This window comes from Phascolarctos cinereus, unplaced genomic scaffold, assembly GCF_003287225.1.
Source record: "Phascolarctos cinereus isolate Bilbo 61053 unplaced genomic scaffold, phaCin_HiC Scaffold_2;HRSCAF=192, whole genome shotgun sequence".
NCBI classification, from domain to species: Eukaryota; Metazoa; Chordata; class Mammalia; order Diprotodontia; family Phascolarctidae; genus Phascolarctos; species Phascolarctos cinereus.
The window spans coordinates 37039461-37059569 of record NW_027555625.1 but is presented as its reverse complement, the minus strand read 5'-3'; the positions used below and the strand labels follow the sequence as shown (position 1 = coordinate 37059569).

Below are 20109 nucleotides of genomic sequence, written 5' to 3'. Positions count from 1 at the left end.
AGGACAGAGGATCATTGTTGTCCCAAGCTTACTTGCTTGCCCTTAGCGCTGGAAAACAGGGTGTCTACGAATATCTTCACAAGAGAATATTGACCAGCAATAATTTAGCCTGCTACTATCAGCCACCAAGACAGCCTCCCAAGCTCCTTATCTGTGGTGCTGCCATCCTGCATTCTGGAGTCCCTGCCTGGTTCAGTGGCAGTGGGTCTGGGACAGACTATACTCTCCCAGTCATCACTGTAGATGCTGAAGATGCTGGACTGCATTGCTATCACCATCATTACAGCTGGCCTGTCACAGTGATCCAGCCCTGAAGAAAAACCTCCTGGTGACATTTGGCTGCCTTAATACAGGGGCACAGCTGCTTAACCTTAGGTCAGAGCAGTGACTGCTGTCTTGTCAGGACTGAGCTCTGTTGCCCCACCCCACCCCCACTGCCTCCTTCATCCCAAGCCCCACATCGCTCACACATTATATTCTCCCAACAAAGGCAGGGCAGAGAGCTGAGGATACTCCCAATACATAGAGATTTGGGGGAATGTGGGAGGGAGATAAACAAGTTGGAAATTAATATTAATATTACAAAAAGGTGCAGAATTCTTCATTCTATCCCTCATGTGTACATTGGAGAAACAAAACTGTGGGTTTTACTAAGAATGACAAATGCTGGCTCATTTTGATCCAAGCCTTATACTCCTCAGGTAAATCAGGCAGCTAGGTGGCACAGCCCGAAGTCAGGAAGAATCCTTTTCTTGAGTTCAAATCTGGCCTCAGACACTTATTGGCTGTGTGTATATAGCTGGGTGCCTGTTGTTGTCTCTCGCTGACTGGGTCCTTGAGAACAAAGGGATACTCACAGAGTAAAGGTAAGGGCCTACAGCAAAGTCTATTATGCTTCAGGTGAAGTAAAAAGAAAAAAATAAAAGCAGGGGTAGCAATCCTGATCTCACAGAAAGCAAAAGCAAAAATTGATCTCATTAAAAGAGATAAGGAAGGAAACTACCTCCTGCTAAAAGGTACCATAAACAATATGCACCAAGTGTTATAACATTCAGTTTCTTAGACGAGAAGGTAAAGGAGTTATAAGAAGAAATACATAGCAAAACTATACTAGTGGGGGATCTCAACCTCCCCCTCTCAGAACTACATAAATCTACCTGTAAAATATACAAGAAAGAAGGTAAGGAGATGAATGGAATTTTAGAAAAGTTAGATACGGTAGACCTCTAGAGAAAATTGAATGGGAATAGGAAGGAACATATCTTTTTCTTTGTAATATATGGCACTTACACAATTGACCATGTACTAGGGCATAAAAACCTCGCAATCCAATGCAGAAAGGCAGAATATTAAATGCATCCTTTTCAGATCATTGTACAATCAAAATTACATGCAATAAAGGACCGTGGAAATATAGAATAAAAATTAATAGGAAACTAAATAATCTTAGGATTAGATTTAGAATGAGTGGGTTAAGCAACAAATCACAGAAACTGTAACTTCATCTAAGAGAATGACAATAATGACACATCATAACTAAACTTAAGGGATACAGCAAAAGTGGTTCTTAGAGGAAATTTTACATCTCTAAATGCTTACATGAATGAAATAGAGAAAAAGGACATCAATGAATTAGGCATGCAACTTACAAAGTTAGAAAAAGAAGAAATTAAATATCCCCAAATAAATACCAAATTAAAAATTCTGAAAATCAAAGGAGAGTTTAATAAAATTGAAATTAAGAAAACTTTGAGCTAACAAATAACACTCTGAGGTGGTTTTATGAAAAACCAATAAGATGGATGAAAGTTTGGTTAATTTGATTTAAAAAAAAAAAGAAAACCAAAGTACCAGTATCAAAAATGAGAAGTGTGAAAAATGGACAAATCAAAAAAGAACCAAACCATCAAAAGGTACTATGGTGACTATGGGAGCTCAACACAGAGACTCAGAAAAAGGTAATAACTAAAATATAAGCAAGCCCCCAAAATACGACTGTACACAACTTCAACAAAATTTCCTAGAAGAGCCAAAGAAAAAGTAAGACAGTGCTTTCAATAATCAGAGTCTAGAGCAAAAATAAGGAAAAGAAATGAGAGTAATGCAAGAAAATTATGAATGACAATTCACCACTTTGTAAATGAGGCACACAAAAATATACTGAACAATAACTCATTAAAATATCATAACTGTCCAAAAGGAAATGAAACACAAAACCTCGCACAAAAAAAATAAGTTCTTAAAAATTTGAATTGGTCAGTTCAAAGCTAATTACTTTACAAGACATCAAGAAACAATAAAACAGGGGCAGCTAGGTGACATAGTGGATAGAGCACTAGCCCTGGATTCAAGAGGACCTGAGTTCAAATCCTGTCTCAGACACCAACACTTACTAGCTGTGTGACTTGGGCAAGTCACTTAACCCCATTGCCTAGCAGAAAATAAAAATACAAAAAATAATAAAACAAAGTCAGATAACTGAAAATATAGATGAAAATGTCCAATATCTCATAGGAAAAAAAATGACCTGGAAAGTAGAGTGAGGAGAGATCATTTAGGAACTATTGAACTACCTGATCAAGAAAAGAGTCTAAACATCATTTTTTCCCCAGAAATTATAAAGGAAAACTGCCCAAATATTGTAGAATTAGAGGGAAAAGTTGAAATGGAAAGAAACTACCAATCACCTACTGAAAAAGACCTGAAAATGAAAACTTCCAGGCATTTTCTAGTCAAAACCCAGGTCTCTCAGGTATAGCGACTAAAATTATGCAACGTATAATAAGAGAGACTAAGGCAGAGCTCTGAGGCAATGTGAGTTTATTAAAAGGTCCACGTGATGAATGTGAACTTCAGATCTTCCTCACGATCTGAGATACCTCCTCCCATATTTTTATAAGGTTAGATATTTAAACATTCGAGAGCAGCTGTACCAAATACAGAATAATTGCATTGGTAAACATTTGATGCCTAGACTAAAATAAGCAAAACAACACATCAGGGTCACAGGAAAGGTAGGAAATGTTTTCGCTGACTAGGTGGTCCTAAGACAGACACCTGCTGTTGCTGGAAAAGACAGAATGGTCCGGAGCTACAAAAATAGTTGGGGGACTTTCCATGTATTTCAGCCATGTCCATCACACTGGACTTGGTTACCATAACAAGGAAAAACAAAGGTGGAGGGCCTCTAGCTAACTTACTATGATTATGCAAGTGATTATTATGTAATTATTAGCTCTGGGGACAAATATACAGAATTTATAATCATATCAAATTGATTGATACTGATTGGAATAGAATAGGAGTCTTCAATGAATCAACTTCCTCACAGCTCAGGATCGCACAAGATATCATATAATCAAGGGATATACGGTTTGGAATATGATATTTTATAAAGCAAAGTAAGTAGGATTGCAACTTAGAATAATCTACTTAGCAAAATGGGTATAATTATACAGGATGGGGGAAGTGACATTTAATGAAAGAGGACTTTTGAAAATTTTTATTTTTTTCTCAATTCCATGTGAAAACAATTTTTAATACTTCTTTTTCAAAATTTTGAGCTCCAAATTCCTTCCCTTTACTCCCCACTCCTTGACAAGGCAAGCAATTTGAGGGACATTATATCTCTGTCATCATGTGAAATATTTCTGTGTTAGCTACGTTGCAAAAGAAAACAGAAACAAAAAAAAGTCCTGAGTAATAAGGAAAATTTTGAAAGTATGCTTTGTTCTGCATTCACAGTCCATCAGTTCTTTCTGTGGATATAGATAGCATTTTTTTTTAGCATAAGTCCTTAGGAATTGTCTTGGATCACTGTATTGCTCAGGATAGCTAAGTCATTCACAGGTGATTGTTATACGCCATTATTCTTACTGTTTACAATGTTCCCTTTGTTCAGCTCACTTCACTTTCCATCAGTTCCTATAAGTCTTTTTCTGAAACCATCCTCCTCATCATTTCTTTTAGTATTCCATCACAATCTTATGCCACAATTTGTTTACTTATTCCGTTTGTACTTTTTTCATACTTGTACTTTTTCATAAATATAGCTCAATTTGAAAGAATAAGGCAAGTAATACAATAGGCTTTTTCTGCCAAAGAATAGTATAGATAGGAATTGAAGGATTATAATTTCCCACATAGGTGGGATGTGTTATAGGAGATTAGACACTGGACATATGGTTCTTAACTGGTTTTGTGACATGCAGGCATCTGTTGGCCTCATAAAGCCTAAAGACCCCTTCTCAGAATTTTTTTTTAAGTTCATAATTGAATGGTGTGCTAAATTTCTGTTATAGGTTACTGGAAATAAAATTGCAGTTTTCCAATCCAAAAAAAAAGTAAGGCATGTTTCAGTCTGTATTCAGACATCATCAGTTCTCTGTCTGCGGACGGATAGCTTTTTTCATTATAACTCCTTCATAGTTGTCTTGCAGAGAATAGCTAAGTTGTTCATAGCTGATAATCCCCCATGTAAAAAAATATTTATAGCATTGTTTCGGGCATATGTTGTTGTGTGACTATGCATGTTCAAGTCCTCTGGTTTGGGTGCAGGAATTGGAGAACAAAAAAATATTGACCAGTCAATGAACTCATTGAGCAATGGTGGAGAATGTCCTGGAGGTGGAGATATAAACGCTAACAGATTTTTGACTGGGTGGTAAACATGGAGTCATTGAACTTCATAGACGAGTGATGAAGGTAAAGAGAGAATCTAGGAGTGACAGTGGGGTAATTCAGAATTCCCCACTTAAATCAGGGTGGTGGCTCCTGGTAGAATAGGGTGATCCAATAAGCTTCAAGGGTCTATGTCCCCCTCATGGCCAAGAGAACAGGATCAATAGAATTTTTAATCATGTTCTCTCTTCCGTTTCAAAAGATGTCAGAGATACATGATCCAGAAAGAAGAAGAGCCACTCTGGACCTTTTCATCTAGATCTTTCTTGTCTTGGAATGCATCTAGTCCTTGTTTCCCTGCCAAATTTGTCCTTGGGACCTGTTGAATGAAACTAGCATCCTTAAAATTAAGAAAGATAATAAAAGATGTAACAATCTCAGTGTTGAAGACAGGTACACCAATCTACTGTTGCAAGAACCTTGGATTAATTCCTGGGAAACAGTATAGGAGAGAGAGGAAATAAGTATTTGTATAGCTCCTATTATGTGTCAGGAACTGTGCTAGGAACTTTACATATAGTGTCACATTTGACCGTCACAACAACCTTGAGTAGAAAATGCTACTGTTATCCTCATTTTGTACATTAAAAACCAAACCAAACAGAACAGAACAGGAATATGGTGAAATCACAGATCCACTCAAAAATTATTGTGCCATTAGAAAATCAGACTCTCTTTTCCTTTTATTATCTGTTTGCTCTGGGTAGAGCACGAGCTAGTAAACAAACAAGTAAAAATAATAATAGTTAACATGGATACAGTGCCTAGTATGCTCTCCAGGCACTGTGCTAAGTGCTCTACAATTAATATCTCATAACACATATCTCCCTGGGTTGGTGTGAGGATAAAATGAGATATTAACTGTGCGATGACTAACGTTGATAGACTTAGCCCTTCTCAGCAATGCAAAGATCTAAGACACCTCCAAAGGCCTCATGATGGAAAATGCTGTCCACGTGCAGAGAAAGAACTATGGAGTCTGAATGCAGATCAAAGCATACTGTTTGCTCCTTTTTTTTCTTCTGTTTTGGTTCCTCTTTCTTGTGTTTCCTTCTATTGGTTCTAATTCTTCCTTACAGCATGACTAGTGTGAAAATATGTTTCATATATCAGATTACATGCCCATATCAGATTACATGCCAACTTGGGGATGGAAGTGAGGAAGGAAGGGGAGAAAAATGTAAAACTCAAAAGCTTATGGAAATGATTATTGATATATCAAAATAAATTAATTAATCATAAAAAGGCCAATGTTTCCCACTGTATCCTGAGCCATGGCCAGTCATCCTGATCTACATCTTGCCACTGGACCCAGTTGGCTCTGGAGGAGAGCCTTAGGCTGGTGACTTTGCACAGCCCTGCCTCACTTAAATCCAATTCACCTGCAAATGGTGACATCATCTTCCCAGATGTCCTGGTCCTCTTAGAGAAAGGACAAACAACAAAAATCAACAAGTGTCCTTCAGGTTTCTGTACTGGGCCCTCTTCTCTTCTCCCTCTATACTACTTCACTTGAGTGATTTAATCATCTCTCATGGATTTAATTACCATCTCTATACTGACAGTTTCCAAATCTACCTATCCTTCTCTGATAACCTGGAATTTTGCATCTCCTACTGCCTTTTAATCACCTAAATTGAATGTCCAGTAGACATCTTAAACTCAATATTTCCAAAAGGAAGCTCATCGTCTTTTCACTTAAACTGTTCCTCTCTCCTCCCTTCCCTGTTACTGTAGGGAACACACCATTGTCCCAGTCTCTCAGGCTCACAACCTTGGAGTCATCTTCGATACCTTATTATTTCTCACCACCTTATATCCAAGCTGTTGCCAGGGTCAATTCATTTCACCTTTGCAACATCTCTTCAATACCCCCTCTGTCTTCTGTGACACTGCCACTGCCCTGGTATAGACCCTCATCACTACCATGCCTGGACTGTTGCAGTAGCCTGCTGGTGGGTCTGCCGGCCTGAAATCTCTCCCCACTCCATTCTATCCTCCATTCAGCCACTGAAGTGATTTTCTTAAAGCACAGGTCCGAGTGTAACTGAGGGGTTTCAAACACTTGGGTGAGTTAGAGGGGTGTCTCACCCAAGCACGTGAAGACTTCTCTCTGCTAAATGGGCAGATGAAAACAATTTGTCCCAAGGCCAGCTGAAGCAGGTGCTGTGGGGCACTTAGAGCCTGGTTAGGCATTGCCCTTGCCAAGGTCACCTACTGCATACAGGGCCATGACGAGTCATCTTAACTTTTGTCTTCTCACTGGATTTTGATGACTCTAGAAGAGAGAGACTGAGGATGTTGCACAACAATGCCTCACTTAAATCGAATTTATGCATGAATCAAAAGACATCAACCATTTTACCATTTTGACCTATCTTTGAGTCCTGTGGTGACAGGCAAATGACAGAGCAGCAGGTGCAGGTACCCTAAGAGTTATGGTCACAATTCTGCCCACAGGGGCCCAGCCCACGGGTTGTCTCCTCACTGGACTAAAATATCTCTGGGATCAGGCAGCTCCCTGGGTGTCTGAGCAGCCTTTTTGAACGACTGTATGCTCACCTCGTAGTGAGAGGAAGGGACCCAGAATAGGTGCCCTAAACATTGTCTTCTTCACCCAACCCTGGCCTGCATACTGAGGCAGATGGAGATCCCACACTGTGGCTGAAGCACAACAAAGGACAAAACCTTTTGCAATGATTGCACTCACCATTGGTACGTGAAATGTTCGCACAATTGCAGACAACACAAAATCCAGTACGCCTGAAAAATGAACAGTTCGTATTGTGAGAGAGCCCAGCAGGCATCACATCCAAATGACAGCCTTGAATGAAACAAGGCTGGCAAGTGAAGTTCAACTTACTGAAGTCAGAGGTGGATATGTGTTTTTCTGGATGGACCACAGTAAAAGGGAGCTCCATGTAGGTGGTGTAGGTTTTGCAATGAAAGCTAATCTCATCCACAACTTGTATGCATCCCAAAAGGAGTGAATGACAGGTTCATGATAATACAATTGCAGAAAAGCACTACACCACCCTCATCAGTACATACTCTCCCACCATGATGAACCCAAATGTGGTGAAAGAAACATTTAATGAACATCTGGAGATGCTTATCATCCATAGCTGAAAGAGGACAAGTCATCATTCTGGGTGACCTAAGTGCAAATGTAGGCACAGACTCCCAGACATGGAAGAGAGTCCTTGGGAGGAATGGAGTCAAAAGCAGCAACAGTCACCTACTGCTGAAGACGTGTGCATCTCATAACAACACTGTCTTCCATTTACATCAATGCAAAAAGACTTCATGAATTCACACTCACATAAGGCATTGGGATTTAATAAGCTATGTCATTATAAGGAGAAGAGGCAGACAGGATGTGAGAGTAATGAAACGGATGTGCGGTGCAGAGTGCGAGACAAAATATAGATTTATCCTCTCCATGCTAAATGTTCACATTCCACAAAGTTGCCAAGAAATGACAACTAACAGATGTCTTAATGTCAGAAGATTAGAGCCCTTCTCTGAGCAGAGACAGTTCATTGCTAACTTGGAGAGAAAACTGAGCCAACACAGTGTTAGCCATAGTGGAGCAGAAAAGGAATGGGCAGGGGGCAGCTAAGTGGCACAATGGATAGAGCTCTGGCCTTCGAGTCAAGAGCACCTGAGTTCAAATCCAGCCTCACACACTTGACAATTACTAGCTGTGTGACCCTAGGCAAGTAACTTAACCCCCGATTACCTCACGCCCCCCCCCAAAAAAAAGAGTGGGCAGCTTTCAGATATTTGGTGCACAGCACTGCATTTACTCATCTGGCCCAGAATGCTCACAAGCATCAGGTTTGGTTTGACAAAAACGAAGTAGAATTCAGAAGCTGCTAAAAGAAAAATTAGAACTCCACAAGGTTTTTTTTTTCAATTTTATTAATGTATTAATTTATCAACAATCATTCCATATGCTTTTCAGCTGAAAATTTTTCTCCCCCTTCCCCCTCCCCCAACCTTCACAAAACGGCGCTCAATCTGATATAGGCTTTACATTTACATTCTTATTAAACATATTTTCACATTAGTGAAGTTGTAAGTAAAAATTAAAACCAATAGGAGGAACCATCAGAAAGATGAAACCAAACACAACAGAAGGTATAAATAAGTGATATTGACTCGACTTCCATAGTTCTTTCTTTGGATGGGGACAGCATTTTCCATCCCGAGGCCTCTGGAGATGTCTTAGATCCTCATAATAATGAGAAGGGTTCAGTTTAACAATGTTAGTCATTGAATAACGTGGCTCTTATTGTGTACAAAGCCCTCTTGGTTCTGCTCACTTCACTCAGCATCAGACCATTTAAGTCTTTCCAGGTTTTTCTAAAGTCTGCCTGCTCATCATTACTTATAGCATAATAGTATTCCATTACATTCATATACCACAACTTGCTCAGCCATTCCCCAATTAATGGGCATCCTCTCAATTTCCAGTTCTTTACCACCACAAAAAGAGCTTCTATGAATATTTTTGTACATGTGGGTCCTTTTCCCATTTGTTTGATCTCTTTGGGATATAGCCCTAGAAGTGCTATTGCTGGATCAAAGGGTATGCACATTTTTGTAGCCCTTTGGGCATAGTTCCAAATTGTTCTCCAAAATGGTTGGATCATTTCACAACTCCACCAACAATGCATTAGTGTTCCAATTTTCCCACATCCTCTCCAACATTTATCATTTTCCTGTTTTGTCATGTTGGCCAACTGATGGGTGTGATGTGGTACCTGAGAGTTGTTTTGATTTGCATTTCTCTAATCAATAATGATTTAGAGTATTTTTTCATATGATTATAGATGGCTTTAATTTCTTCATCTGAGAACTGCCTGTTCATATCCTTTGACCATTTATCAATTGGGGAATGGCTTGTGTTCTTATAAATTTGTCTTAATTCTCTATATATTTTAGAAATGAGGCCTTTATCAGAGAGACTGGTTGTAAAAATTCTTTCCCAATTTTCTACCTTCCTCCTAATCTTAGTTGCATTGTCTTTGTGCAAAAACTTTCCAATTTAATGTAATCAAAATTATCCATTTTGCTTTTCATAGTGTTCTCTATATCCTGTTTGGTCATGAATTCTTCTGTTCTCCATAGATCTGAGAGGTAAACTATTCCTTGTTCTCCCAGTTTACTTATGGTATCAGCCTTTATATCTAAGTCATGAACCCATTTCGACTTTATTTTTGGTATATGGTGTGAGATTTGGGTCTATGCCTAGTTTCTGCCATACTCTTTTCCAGTTTTCCCAGCAGTTTTTTTCAAAGAGTGGGTTCTTATCCCAGAAGCTGGGGTCTTTGGGTTTGTCAAATAATAGATTACTATAGTCATCGACTATGGTGTCTTGCATATTTAACCTATTCCACTGATCCACCTCCCTATTTCTTAGCCAGTACCAAGCAGTTTTGATCATTGCTGCTTTATAATACAATTTAAGAAGTGGAATTGCTAGGCCACCTTCCCCTGCATTTCTTTTCATTAGTTCCTTTGATATTCTGGACCTTTTGTTTTTCCAAATGAATCTTGTTATTATTTTTTTAACTCTATAAAATAATTTTTTGGTAGTTTGATTGGTATGGCACCAAATAAGTAAATTAGCTTAGGTAGGATTGTCATTTTTGTTATATTAGCTTGACCTACCCATGAGCAACTGATGTTTTTCCAGTTATTTATATCTGATTTTATTTGTGTGAAAAGTGTTTTGTAATTGTGTTCATAGAGTTGCTCTGTTTGTTTCAGTAGGTAACTCCTAAATATTTTATAATGTCTACAGTAAGTTTAAATGGGATTTCTCTTTCTATCTCTTGCTGTTGGGGTTTGTTGGTAATATGTAGAAATGCTGATGATTTATGTGGGTTTATTTTATAACCTGCAAGTTTGCTAAAGTTGTTTATTATTTCAAGTAGTTTTTTTACTTGATTCTCTAGGATTCTCTAAGTATATCATCATGTCAGATGCAAAGAGTGATAGCTTTGTTTCTTCTTTGCCTATTCTAATGCCTTCAATTTCTTTTTCTTCTTTCTAAAGCTAACATTTCCAGTATGATATTAAATAACAGTGGTGATAATGGACATCCTTGTTTCACCCCTGATCTTATTGGAAATGCTTCTAGCCTCTCCCCATTACATATAATGCTTGCTCAAGGTTTTGGATATATGCTATTTATTACTTTAAAGAACACTCCATTTATACCTATGTTTTCTAGTGTTTTTATAGGAATGGGTATTGTATTTTATCAAAAGCTTTTTCTGCATCTATTGAGATGATCATGTGTTTTCTGTTGGTTTTGGTGTTGATATGCCCAATGATGCTGACAGTTTTTGTAATATTGAACCAACCCTTCATTCCTGGTATAAATCCTACCTGGTCATAGTGTATCATTCTTGTGATAAGTTGCTGCAATCTATTTGCTAGTATTTTGTTCAAAATTTTTGCATCTATATTCATTAGAGAAATTGGTCTATAATTTTCTTTCTGTATTTTTACTTTTCCTGGTTTAGGTATCAGCACCATATTTGTATCATAAAAAGAATTTGGTAAGACTCCTTCTTCACCTATTTTCCCAAATAGTCTATATAGTATTGGAATTAATTGTTCTTTAAATGTTTGATAGAATTCACATGTAAATCCATCTGGCCCTGGAGATTTTTTCCTAGGGAGTTCATCAATGGCTTGTTCAATTTCTTTTTCTGAGATGGGGTTATTTAAGTATTTTACTTCCTCTTCTTGTTAATCTGGGCAATTTATATTTTTGTAAATATGTATCCATTTCACTAAGATTGTCAAATTTGTTGGCATATAGTTGGGCAAAATAATTCCTAATTATTGTTTTAATTTCTTCTTCCTTGGTGGTAGCTTCGCTCTTTTCCTTTTTGATACTAGTAATTTGGTTTTCTTCTTTCTTTTTTTTAATTAAATTAACCAAAGGTTTATCTATTTTATTGTTTTTTCATAAAACCAGCTTTTAGTTTTATTTATTAGTTCAATAGTTTTCTTAATTTCAATTTTATTAATTTTTCCTTTGGTTTTCAATATTTCTAATTTGGTGTTTAGTTGAGGATTTTTAATTTGTTCTTTTTCTATTTTTTTAGTTGTATGCCCAATTCATTAATCTCCTCTTTTTCTATTTTATTTATGTAAGCATTTAGAGATATAAAACTTCCCCTAAGAACTGCTTTTGCTGCATCCCATAAGTTTTGGTATGTTGTCTCATTATTGTCATTCTCTTGAATGAAATTATTGATTGTTTCTATGATTTGTTGTTTGACCCAATCATTTTTTAGGATTAGATTATTTAGTTTCCAATTATTTTTTAGTCTATCTTTCCATGGCCCTTCATTACATGTAATTTTTATTGCATCATGATCTGAAAAGGATGCATTTAATATTTCTGCCTTTCTGCATTGGATTGTGAGGTTTTTATGCCCTAGTACATGATCAATTTTTGTGTATGTGCCATGTACTGCTGAGAAAAAAGTATGTTCCTCTATGCCCAAAGGGCTGCAAAAATGTGCATACCCTTTGATCCAGCAATAGCACTTCTAGGGCTATATCCCAAAGAGATGAAACAAATGGGAAAAGGACCCACATGTACAAAAATATACATAGCAGCTCTTTTTGTGGTGGCAAAGAATTGGAAATTGAGAGGATGGCCATCAATTGGGGAATGGCTGAGCAAGTTGTGGTATATAAATGTAATGGAATGTTATTGTGCTGTAAGAAATGATGAACAGGCTGACTTCAGAAAAACCTAGAAAGACTTATATGGTCTTATGCTGAGTGAAGTGAGCAGAACCAAGAGGACTTTGTACACAATAGCAGCCACGTTATGCAATGACTAAGAATGTTAAACTGAACCCTTCTCAGCATTACAAGGATCTAAGACATCTCCAGAGGCCTCGGGATGGAAAATGCTGTCCACATCCAAAGAAAGAACTATGGAGGTCGAATTGCTCTCACTTATTTTTACCTTCTGTTGAGTTTTGTTTCACCTTTCTGATGGTTCCTCCTATTGGTTTTAATTTTTACTTACAACTTCACTAATGTGAAAATATGTTTAATGGGTATGTAAATGTAAACCCTATATTAGATTGTGCGCTGTCTTGGGGAGGGTGGGGGGTAGAAAAAGGGAGAAAAATTTTCAACTCAAAAGCATATGGAAAAAAAAATTAAAAAAAGCAAAAAGTATGTTCCTTTCTATCCCCATTCAGTTTTCTCTAGAGGTCTATGATACCTAACTTTTCTAATGTTCTATTCACTTCCTTAACTTCTTTCTTGTTTATTTTGTGGTTAGATTTCTCTAGTACAGGGAGGGGAGGTTCAGTTCCCGCACTAGTATAGTTTTGGTATCTATTTCTTCCTGTAACTCCCTGAACTTCTCCTCTAAGAATCTGGATGCTATACCATTTGGTGCATATATGTTTAGTAATGATATTACTTCATTGTCTATGGTCCCTTTTAGCAGGATGTAGTTTTCTTCCTTATCTCTTTTGATTAGATCTATTTTTGCTTTTGCTTTGTCTGAATCAGGATTGCTACCCCTGCTTTTTTCACTTGAGCTGAAGCATAATATATTCTGCTTAATATAAGCACAATATAATCTGTAAAATGTGGATAATAAGAGCACCTGCCTTCCAAGGTTGTTGTGAGCATAAAATAAGATGACTACAACACTATATAAATGCTGGCTGTATTTTTACAGTCAATTTTTAACTCAAAACATCTAACAGGTGACAGGCCCTGAGGCTAGTGGCAGCCTTCCCTTTATGTTCTGTGGTTTGGCCTCTCATCCAGTTTCCTGCTGCACAACTCTTTATCAGGTGGAAAAAAGGATTAGTCTTTCCTTGTTTGACCCAAAGAGAAGAACTATGGGCAATGAGGGAAAGTTTCAAGGAGGCAATTTAGGCTCAGTGTCAGAACAAAGTTCTTCCCTATTAAAGCTGTGCAGAAATGGGCTGGGCTGCCCATTCCAATGGGAAATGTTGCCTGGTGCCTGGGTTTTGCATACAAGTACCACTCTACTCAGTTAGAACACAATGATAATGTGCTCAGTACCTGGAATAGGTGTGCCAAAGTAGGGCCAAGACCACAGTGTCCACCTGGCCCTAAAACACCTTCCTGTGAACAAGGCCAGAAGCAAGGCTTCTGTCACCGATGGTGGGGTGAAGGACAGGAGATGGGTTAGCTGAACCTCACTGCTTAGGCGGCCAGAAAGTCTTGTTTAACGTTAGAGCACTGTGGGAGGGACACAGTTACTATGCTGAGTATTAGTCTGCAGTGTCAGCAGACTCCACAGGATTGATAATGAGGGTGTAGTCAGTGTAACCACTGCCACTGAGCATGGCTGGGGCCCCAGAGTGCCTTATTGCATTTGTGATAGAGCCGAAGTGCCCATGCTGGCTTCTTTTGGTACCAGTTTAGATAGTTACCAGTGCTTGAACTGGCCTCATGTCTGTCTCATGGTGACTGTTTCTCCTGGGGTCACTGCCAAGAAGGCTGTGGTCCCCCAGTAACCTGAATTCCCCAAGAAATAATAAAAATCTAGGGAAATCAGTTAAACCTTGAAATGTACAATCAGGTCTTATTTTCCTGAAATGACATATAATGCTAGCTAATGTTAATGGGGGCTTTTCTACTTTACGTTTATACAGGTGTCCCAGAAGTTTCAGTGCATTTAACTGTTATCAAAACTTAAATTGTACTGTGTTTTATCTTCCTAGAACAATAGAATCTCCTGAGTGTGAAAATTGGACAAATTAGGAAGTATGTAAAGTGGCCAGGGTACAGGCACAAAGAAGCAAAAATAGCAAAACTGATGATGTCTCTCTTGGGACTAACTGCAGACACAGGTCAGTGAAGTCTAGCTAACAAAAGAACTGCAGCCCTCTCTGGCATAAGCTTGTTTTAAACTCTTCTAGTGCAGGGCTTCTTACCCTTGTTTATGTCATGGTTCTCCTTGGCAAACTGGTGAAGTTGATGGATATTGCCCAGAATCACATTTTGAAACGCACAAATTAAAAAAACAGGAAACAAGGAAAATAATTATATTGAAATAAATATCGAACTTCCCCAACCATGTGCAAAGACCACATGGAATGTGTCCATGGACCCTTTTGGGTCTCAGACCCCAGGTTGAGAACCCATATTTTGGGGTATCTCAGAAGTTGATGGAAGAAGTCATACCATCATAGTTCTAGAGGGAGAAGCATCCTTCAAAGCTTACTATGGATTCCAGTTTTTGATTATTGCCCTTACAATACCACCCCTTGCTTCCTTTCTCCTGTGGCCCTATCTTTGCCCCTCTTTTCTTCTAGTCTGTTGTGTGTTGTATGGACTGGGTATGGGTTCTGGATTGCCTTTTTTGAACTTTCAGTAATAAACAATGAATTGGATTTTAGCAAGGCACAGTTACTCAAAGTTGTCAGCCTCATTGTCTTTTCTAGGGTCATCAAAGTATGTTATAATCTCTGTCCTGAGGATTCTCAAAAATACTTATCCATCCATACTTTCTTTGCTATCCATTTGTTGTGCACAACTAGTTCACTTGGCTATAGAGCCTACCTAGGGCCTAGGATTTCTCAATCACCTGAGGAATCAAGACCAGCTTGATTTTCTATCTCGAATGCACATTGATGAGGCGGGAGGCAGGATGGAAGCAACTCTGTTTATTTTGAGCAAAGCACTTACTTATATAGTAAAATAACAGGCACTCTTTCTCAAGTTACAATGACATATAGCCCATGCTGTACTCAAGGACAGTGCATGCATGTCCTGTGCACTTATCTGACTCCAATTCCAGAATAGACTGCTAATGACCATACAATAACTAGGGGAGTTAAACATTGTTACAGATCCATACAATGGAGCACCGAACCAGGTGACCTTTGCTCAAAGATCAGCACCCGAGAGGGGCCTTCACCCATCAGTGAGACCTCATGAACAGCCTGTGGCCCTCTACATCCTTATAGATCCCTAACATCCTTCAGTCTCACATCTGTGCCTATTGGACATAACAAACTGGACATTCCTTATACATCTTAAACTCAAAAAGTCCAAAAATGAAAACAATCACATCACAGATTTTAAAAAATAATTTTATTGATGTTTCCATTTTCTTACATCATCAAAATATTCCATGTGTAGTCCCTCTTTCATCTCCCATGAGAACCATCGCATAAGACAAATAGTGGGGGTTTTTTTTGTTTTTAAAGAGGAAAAATAATCAGCAGAACTGATCAATACATTGAGAAAGTCTAAAAACATATGCTGTGTATAACATTTGTGGACCTCCTGCTTTCACTGAGAGGTAAGTTGGGAGTATCTCCTCATATGTCTTCAAGACCCACTTGATCTTTATAATTTTGTTACACTTATTTTTGATTCCTTGGTTGGTATGTCAAACTTCTTTCCATCATTGTGAATGGAATACCATTGTGAAGACTTCTCAGTGTAATTAAGATTTGGGACAAGAGTATCCTGGATCTGGTAGTGGGTCCAGGAGGTGGCATAGCGTTCAGTATAGATTTCTGTAAGATCATTTTTTTCTTCTCCTGGTGCCAGACATTAGTCGTGGCATTTTGTCTAATTGTTAAAGCTCTGGCCTGGCCTTTGGCCTTACCCAAATGTGTTTTCCTTTTTTTGGCTCCCATTCATCTACCAGTCCCAGGAAACCCTGAATTCTTCGAGTCCCCTTATCTCCCTTTGACAGGATTTTACTTAGATGTCTTCCTGTTCCCAACATTGTCTGTTCAATCCCTAAAACCTTCCCAAACAGTTGTAAATTCTCTTCCTAACTGCACATTTCTTTTAATTGCTTCTTTGACATTATCTCAGCAAACTAAGAAATATAGAGATGTATATACTGTGTCCTTTGTCCTAAATTAGAGCCAGGTGTGTGAGCGCACAGTTGGGGGAAGGAGGGGGAACTGAGTCTTCAGGGTTATACGTGCTGATTTCTACCTCCGCAGGCCGTCTCCCCTCAGCAGAGCTTATTGATGGACCCCAAATCTCGAGATTTGTAATAATAATAATTATAGCTCTAATAAACTAACTTTCTGATTCTCCTTGGACACCTCTGTGTTTTGTTTCATTTTTAATTTGAGTGGCATCCCACACAATTGTCTTTTGAAAATCAACTTCCTCATTCTTGCATTTTCTATACTTAAATAGTTTATTAACCAAGCATATTCTGTCCCTCATCTATGGATCATCAATATACGTTATGCAGACCTCCCCCTAGTATGAATTACATTACCTGAACATTTCAAAACAAGACATTTCTCCCTGCTCCCCAAGTGATGTACATCACAGTCTTTCCCCCCTAACTCTCCTGTCTTCCTGCCTTCTTTATGACTGTCCAGGGGACCACCATACTCCCAGTCACCCTGGCTTGCAGCCCAGATGTATCACCATTGACTTGATTGTGATTTCAGACAAGGCAACAGCAAAACATAGACTTAATTAAAAGAGATAAATGGAAAAACTATGTTTTTCAGAAAGGCAACATAGACAGTGGTTGAATTTCAATTCTCTTATTTTTTTTAAAGGCAATCAGGGTTAAGTGACTTGCCCAGGATCACACAGCTAGTAAGTGTCAAGTGTTTTTGTCTGAGGCTGGATTTGAACTCAGGTCCTCCTGACTCCAGGGCTAGTGCTCTATCCACTCTGCTACTTTGCTGCCCTTTAGTATTTTGCCCTTTCACAAAAAGTTGTTGTGAAAATTTACTAAGAGTGCTTTGTTTGCTTTCAGTAACATATTGAGGATGCGGACTTTACTACTAGGGCCATTGGGTGAAAGGGTATGAACAGTTTTGTAGCTCTAGCTGAAATTCCTATCTTTTAAGGAAAATGGCAGCAGCAGCAGCTTAATAAGTAGCTATTTCAACATAATACCCAAAATTTATCATTTCCAAGTATCTTGCTAATCTGAAGGCTATTTATTGCTACCTCCAAATTGTTTTCATTTTTGCTTCTTTACTTACCAGAGTTTTGAGTAATGTTTCAGGTAATTATAGTAATTTCTTGTCAAAAACACGATATGTCTTCATCTCACAAATTTCAATCAATTCCTTACAAAGTAGATATGTTAGATTTTTAGAGGAAATTTATGGCAACAGTTGTCATGTTTTCACCCTCATATTTCTTCTTTATTCTGTTTACTTCTTGTATCTTTTTCTCTTCCTCACTCTAAACTTAGTTCTGTATTTTCTTTCTGTTCAGTCTTTTCTCTTCCTATTCTCACCTCAGAGGGTAAGGATACATCAAAATCATCTGGGTTTTTTTTTCTGAATACTCTTTTCATTTCAAATGTCAGTCAATAAAAGTAGAGTAGGGTGCATTCATTCCCCCTTAGTAATTTCATTTTATGTCAATTCATTTACATGTTATGTTTGAGTCATCACACTTTCACATAAGATAAACCAATCTCTAGGGGAAGGCTAGTGAGACTGGCCTTCTCAAATGAGAAGGCAGGGAAATAGCTCTAAAACCTCTGAGCAACTAAGAACATTGGGAAAGGGTGAAAAAGGCAGGGTTAATCAGCTCTGTATTCTTCCTTTTAGAGAGCCGAGAATTTGCTGGAGATAAATGTCTTGAATGTAATGGATATGAGAATGCCTTCTGGAGCAAGGAGCATCTTGCTATGTGTCAGATAATTCATACCGGAGATAATCCTTATGAATGTAGTGAATGTGGAAAGACCTTCAGGAGTAAAGATCATGTTATAGTGCACCACAGAGTTCACACTGGAGAGAAACCTTATGAATGTGGTAAATATAAAAAGGCCTTTGGGCGTAAGGAACAACTTCAAGTGCATTGGAGAGTTCATACTGGAGAGAAACCTTATGAATGTAGGGAATGTGGAAAGGCTTTCAGGAGTGAGGATCATCTTATAGTGCATGAGAGAATTCATACTGGAGAGAAGCCTTATGACTGTAAGGAGTGTGGGAAGGCTTTCCCCTACAACTCATATCTTACTCAACATCAAAAAATTCATACTGGAGAGAAACCGTATGAATGTAGTGAATGTGGGGAGGTCTTCAGGAATAAGGGAAGTCATACTCTGCATCAGAGAATTCATACTGGAGAGGAACCTTATGAATGTAGTGGATGTGGGAAGGCCTTCAGGAGTAAGTCAGAGCTTACTGTGCATCAGAGAATTCATACTGGAGAGAAGCTTTATGAATGTAAGGAGTGTGAGAAGGCTTTCCCCTATAACTCATATCTCATTAAACATCAAAAAATTCATACTGGAGAGAAACCTTATGAATGTAGTGAATGTAGGAAGGCCTTCAGGATTAAGAAACAACTTACAATGCATCAGAGAGTTCACACTGGAGGGAAACCTTATGAATGTAGTGAATGTGGAAAGGGCTTCAAGAATAAGTGAAATCACACTGTGCATCAGAAAATTCATACTGGAGAGAAACCTTATGAATGTGGAAAGGCCTTCAGGAGTTAGTCAGAGCTTACTGTTCATCAGAAAATTTATATTGGAGAGAAGCTATGAGGGCTAGCCGTAAGGTGTTTGATCTGGGTTGAAGATCCAGGACAGACTTTGACTCTTGCCTGGTCTTGACCCCTAGGGCTCGCATTCTTAGGAAAGCTGGCTCGCCAATCTCCCAATTGCAAAGACCAAGGGAGGCTCTTTGAAAATTTCTTTCTCTCTCAGAACCCTTAGATTTAATCACTTTTCCATGTAGGTGGTGCCAGGGAAGGCCTTGGAATATACTTCCCTAGTTATAAGCCCTGATAACAAGGAAATATCTGTTGTAATTCACGTACACAGAAGATATTTGGGGAGTGTCTCACAGGGATGACTCTTTGAAGTTATGTTAGGTTTTTCTATATATGCTGTACCCTCAGATGAATAAATAGCTCAGTCTTCACTGACCCGCCTGGCCCATGTCTTTTTTTTTTTTTTAATTTTGCACTCCTCCTTGAGGTGCCAGCTTGATTGCAGGCAACAAGTGGTGCCCCAACAGGGACTTAAAAGAAAGTATGAGTGGAGCAGCTCTCTTGGAACTCTGGAGAAAAAGAAAAGCCTTCGCAGCTGAATGCTGTGGAAACAAGGTCTGAGAGCAATGGTCATAACACGTTATCCTTTAGCAGTTTTAGGGCTACAAGGGGTCACCAGGCTAAGTGGGATATAAGGAAAAGAAAAGAAAAAGGCTCGGTAATAGGAGCATAAGAAAAGAAAAGAAAAGGGCTCGAGCATAAGAAAACTGTTGCTTTGGAACAGCCTAGAAAGGAGCAATCTAGATCAGAGGTATGTGTCAAATACAAAGTGGGAACAAAGATTGAGTTTATCACTTGAGGATCCTGAAAAAAATAGTAAAAGAAGGAGGTTTAATCATTACAAAGAGTCAATTATAGGAGTTTTTAGAATGTGTG

The 20109-nt window shown here is 38.4% G+C and overlaps 1 protein-coding gene across 1 annotated transcript in view; it reads left to right on the top strand.

Moving 5' to 3' along the window:
- The window catches only part of LOC110204107 (uncharacterized), a 68045-nt gene extending 48940 nt beyond the window's left edge, over positions 1-19105 (top strand). The window contains 2 exon segments of the mRNA XM_078149114.1: positions 12830-12837; positions 18347-19105. Of these exon segments, the coding sequence (XP_078005240.1) occupies positions 12830-12837; positions 18347-19105 (767 nt within the window).
- Positions 19106-20109: the final 1004 nt, after the last annotated feature.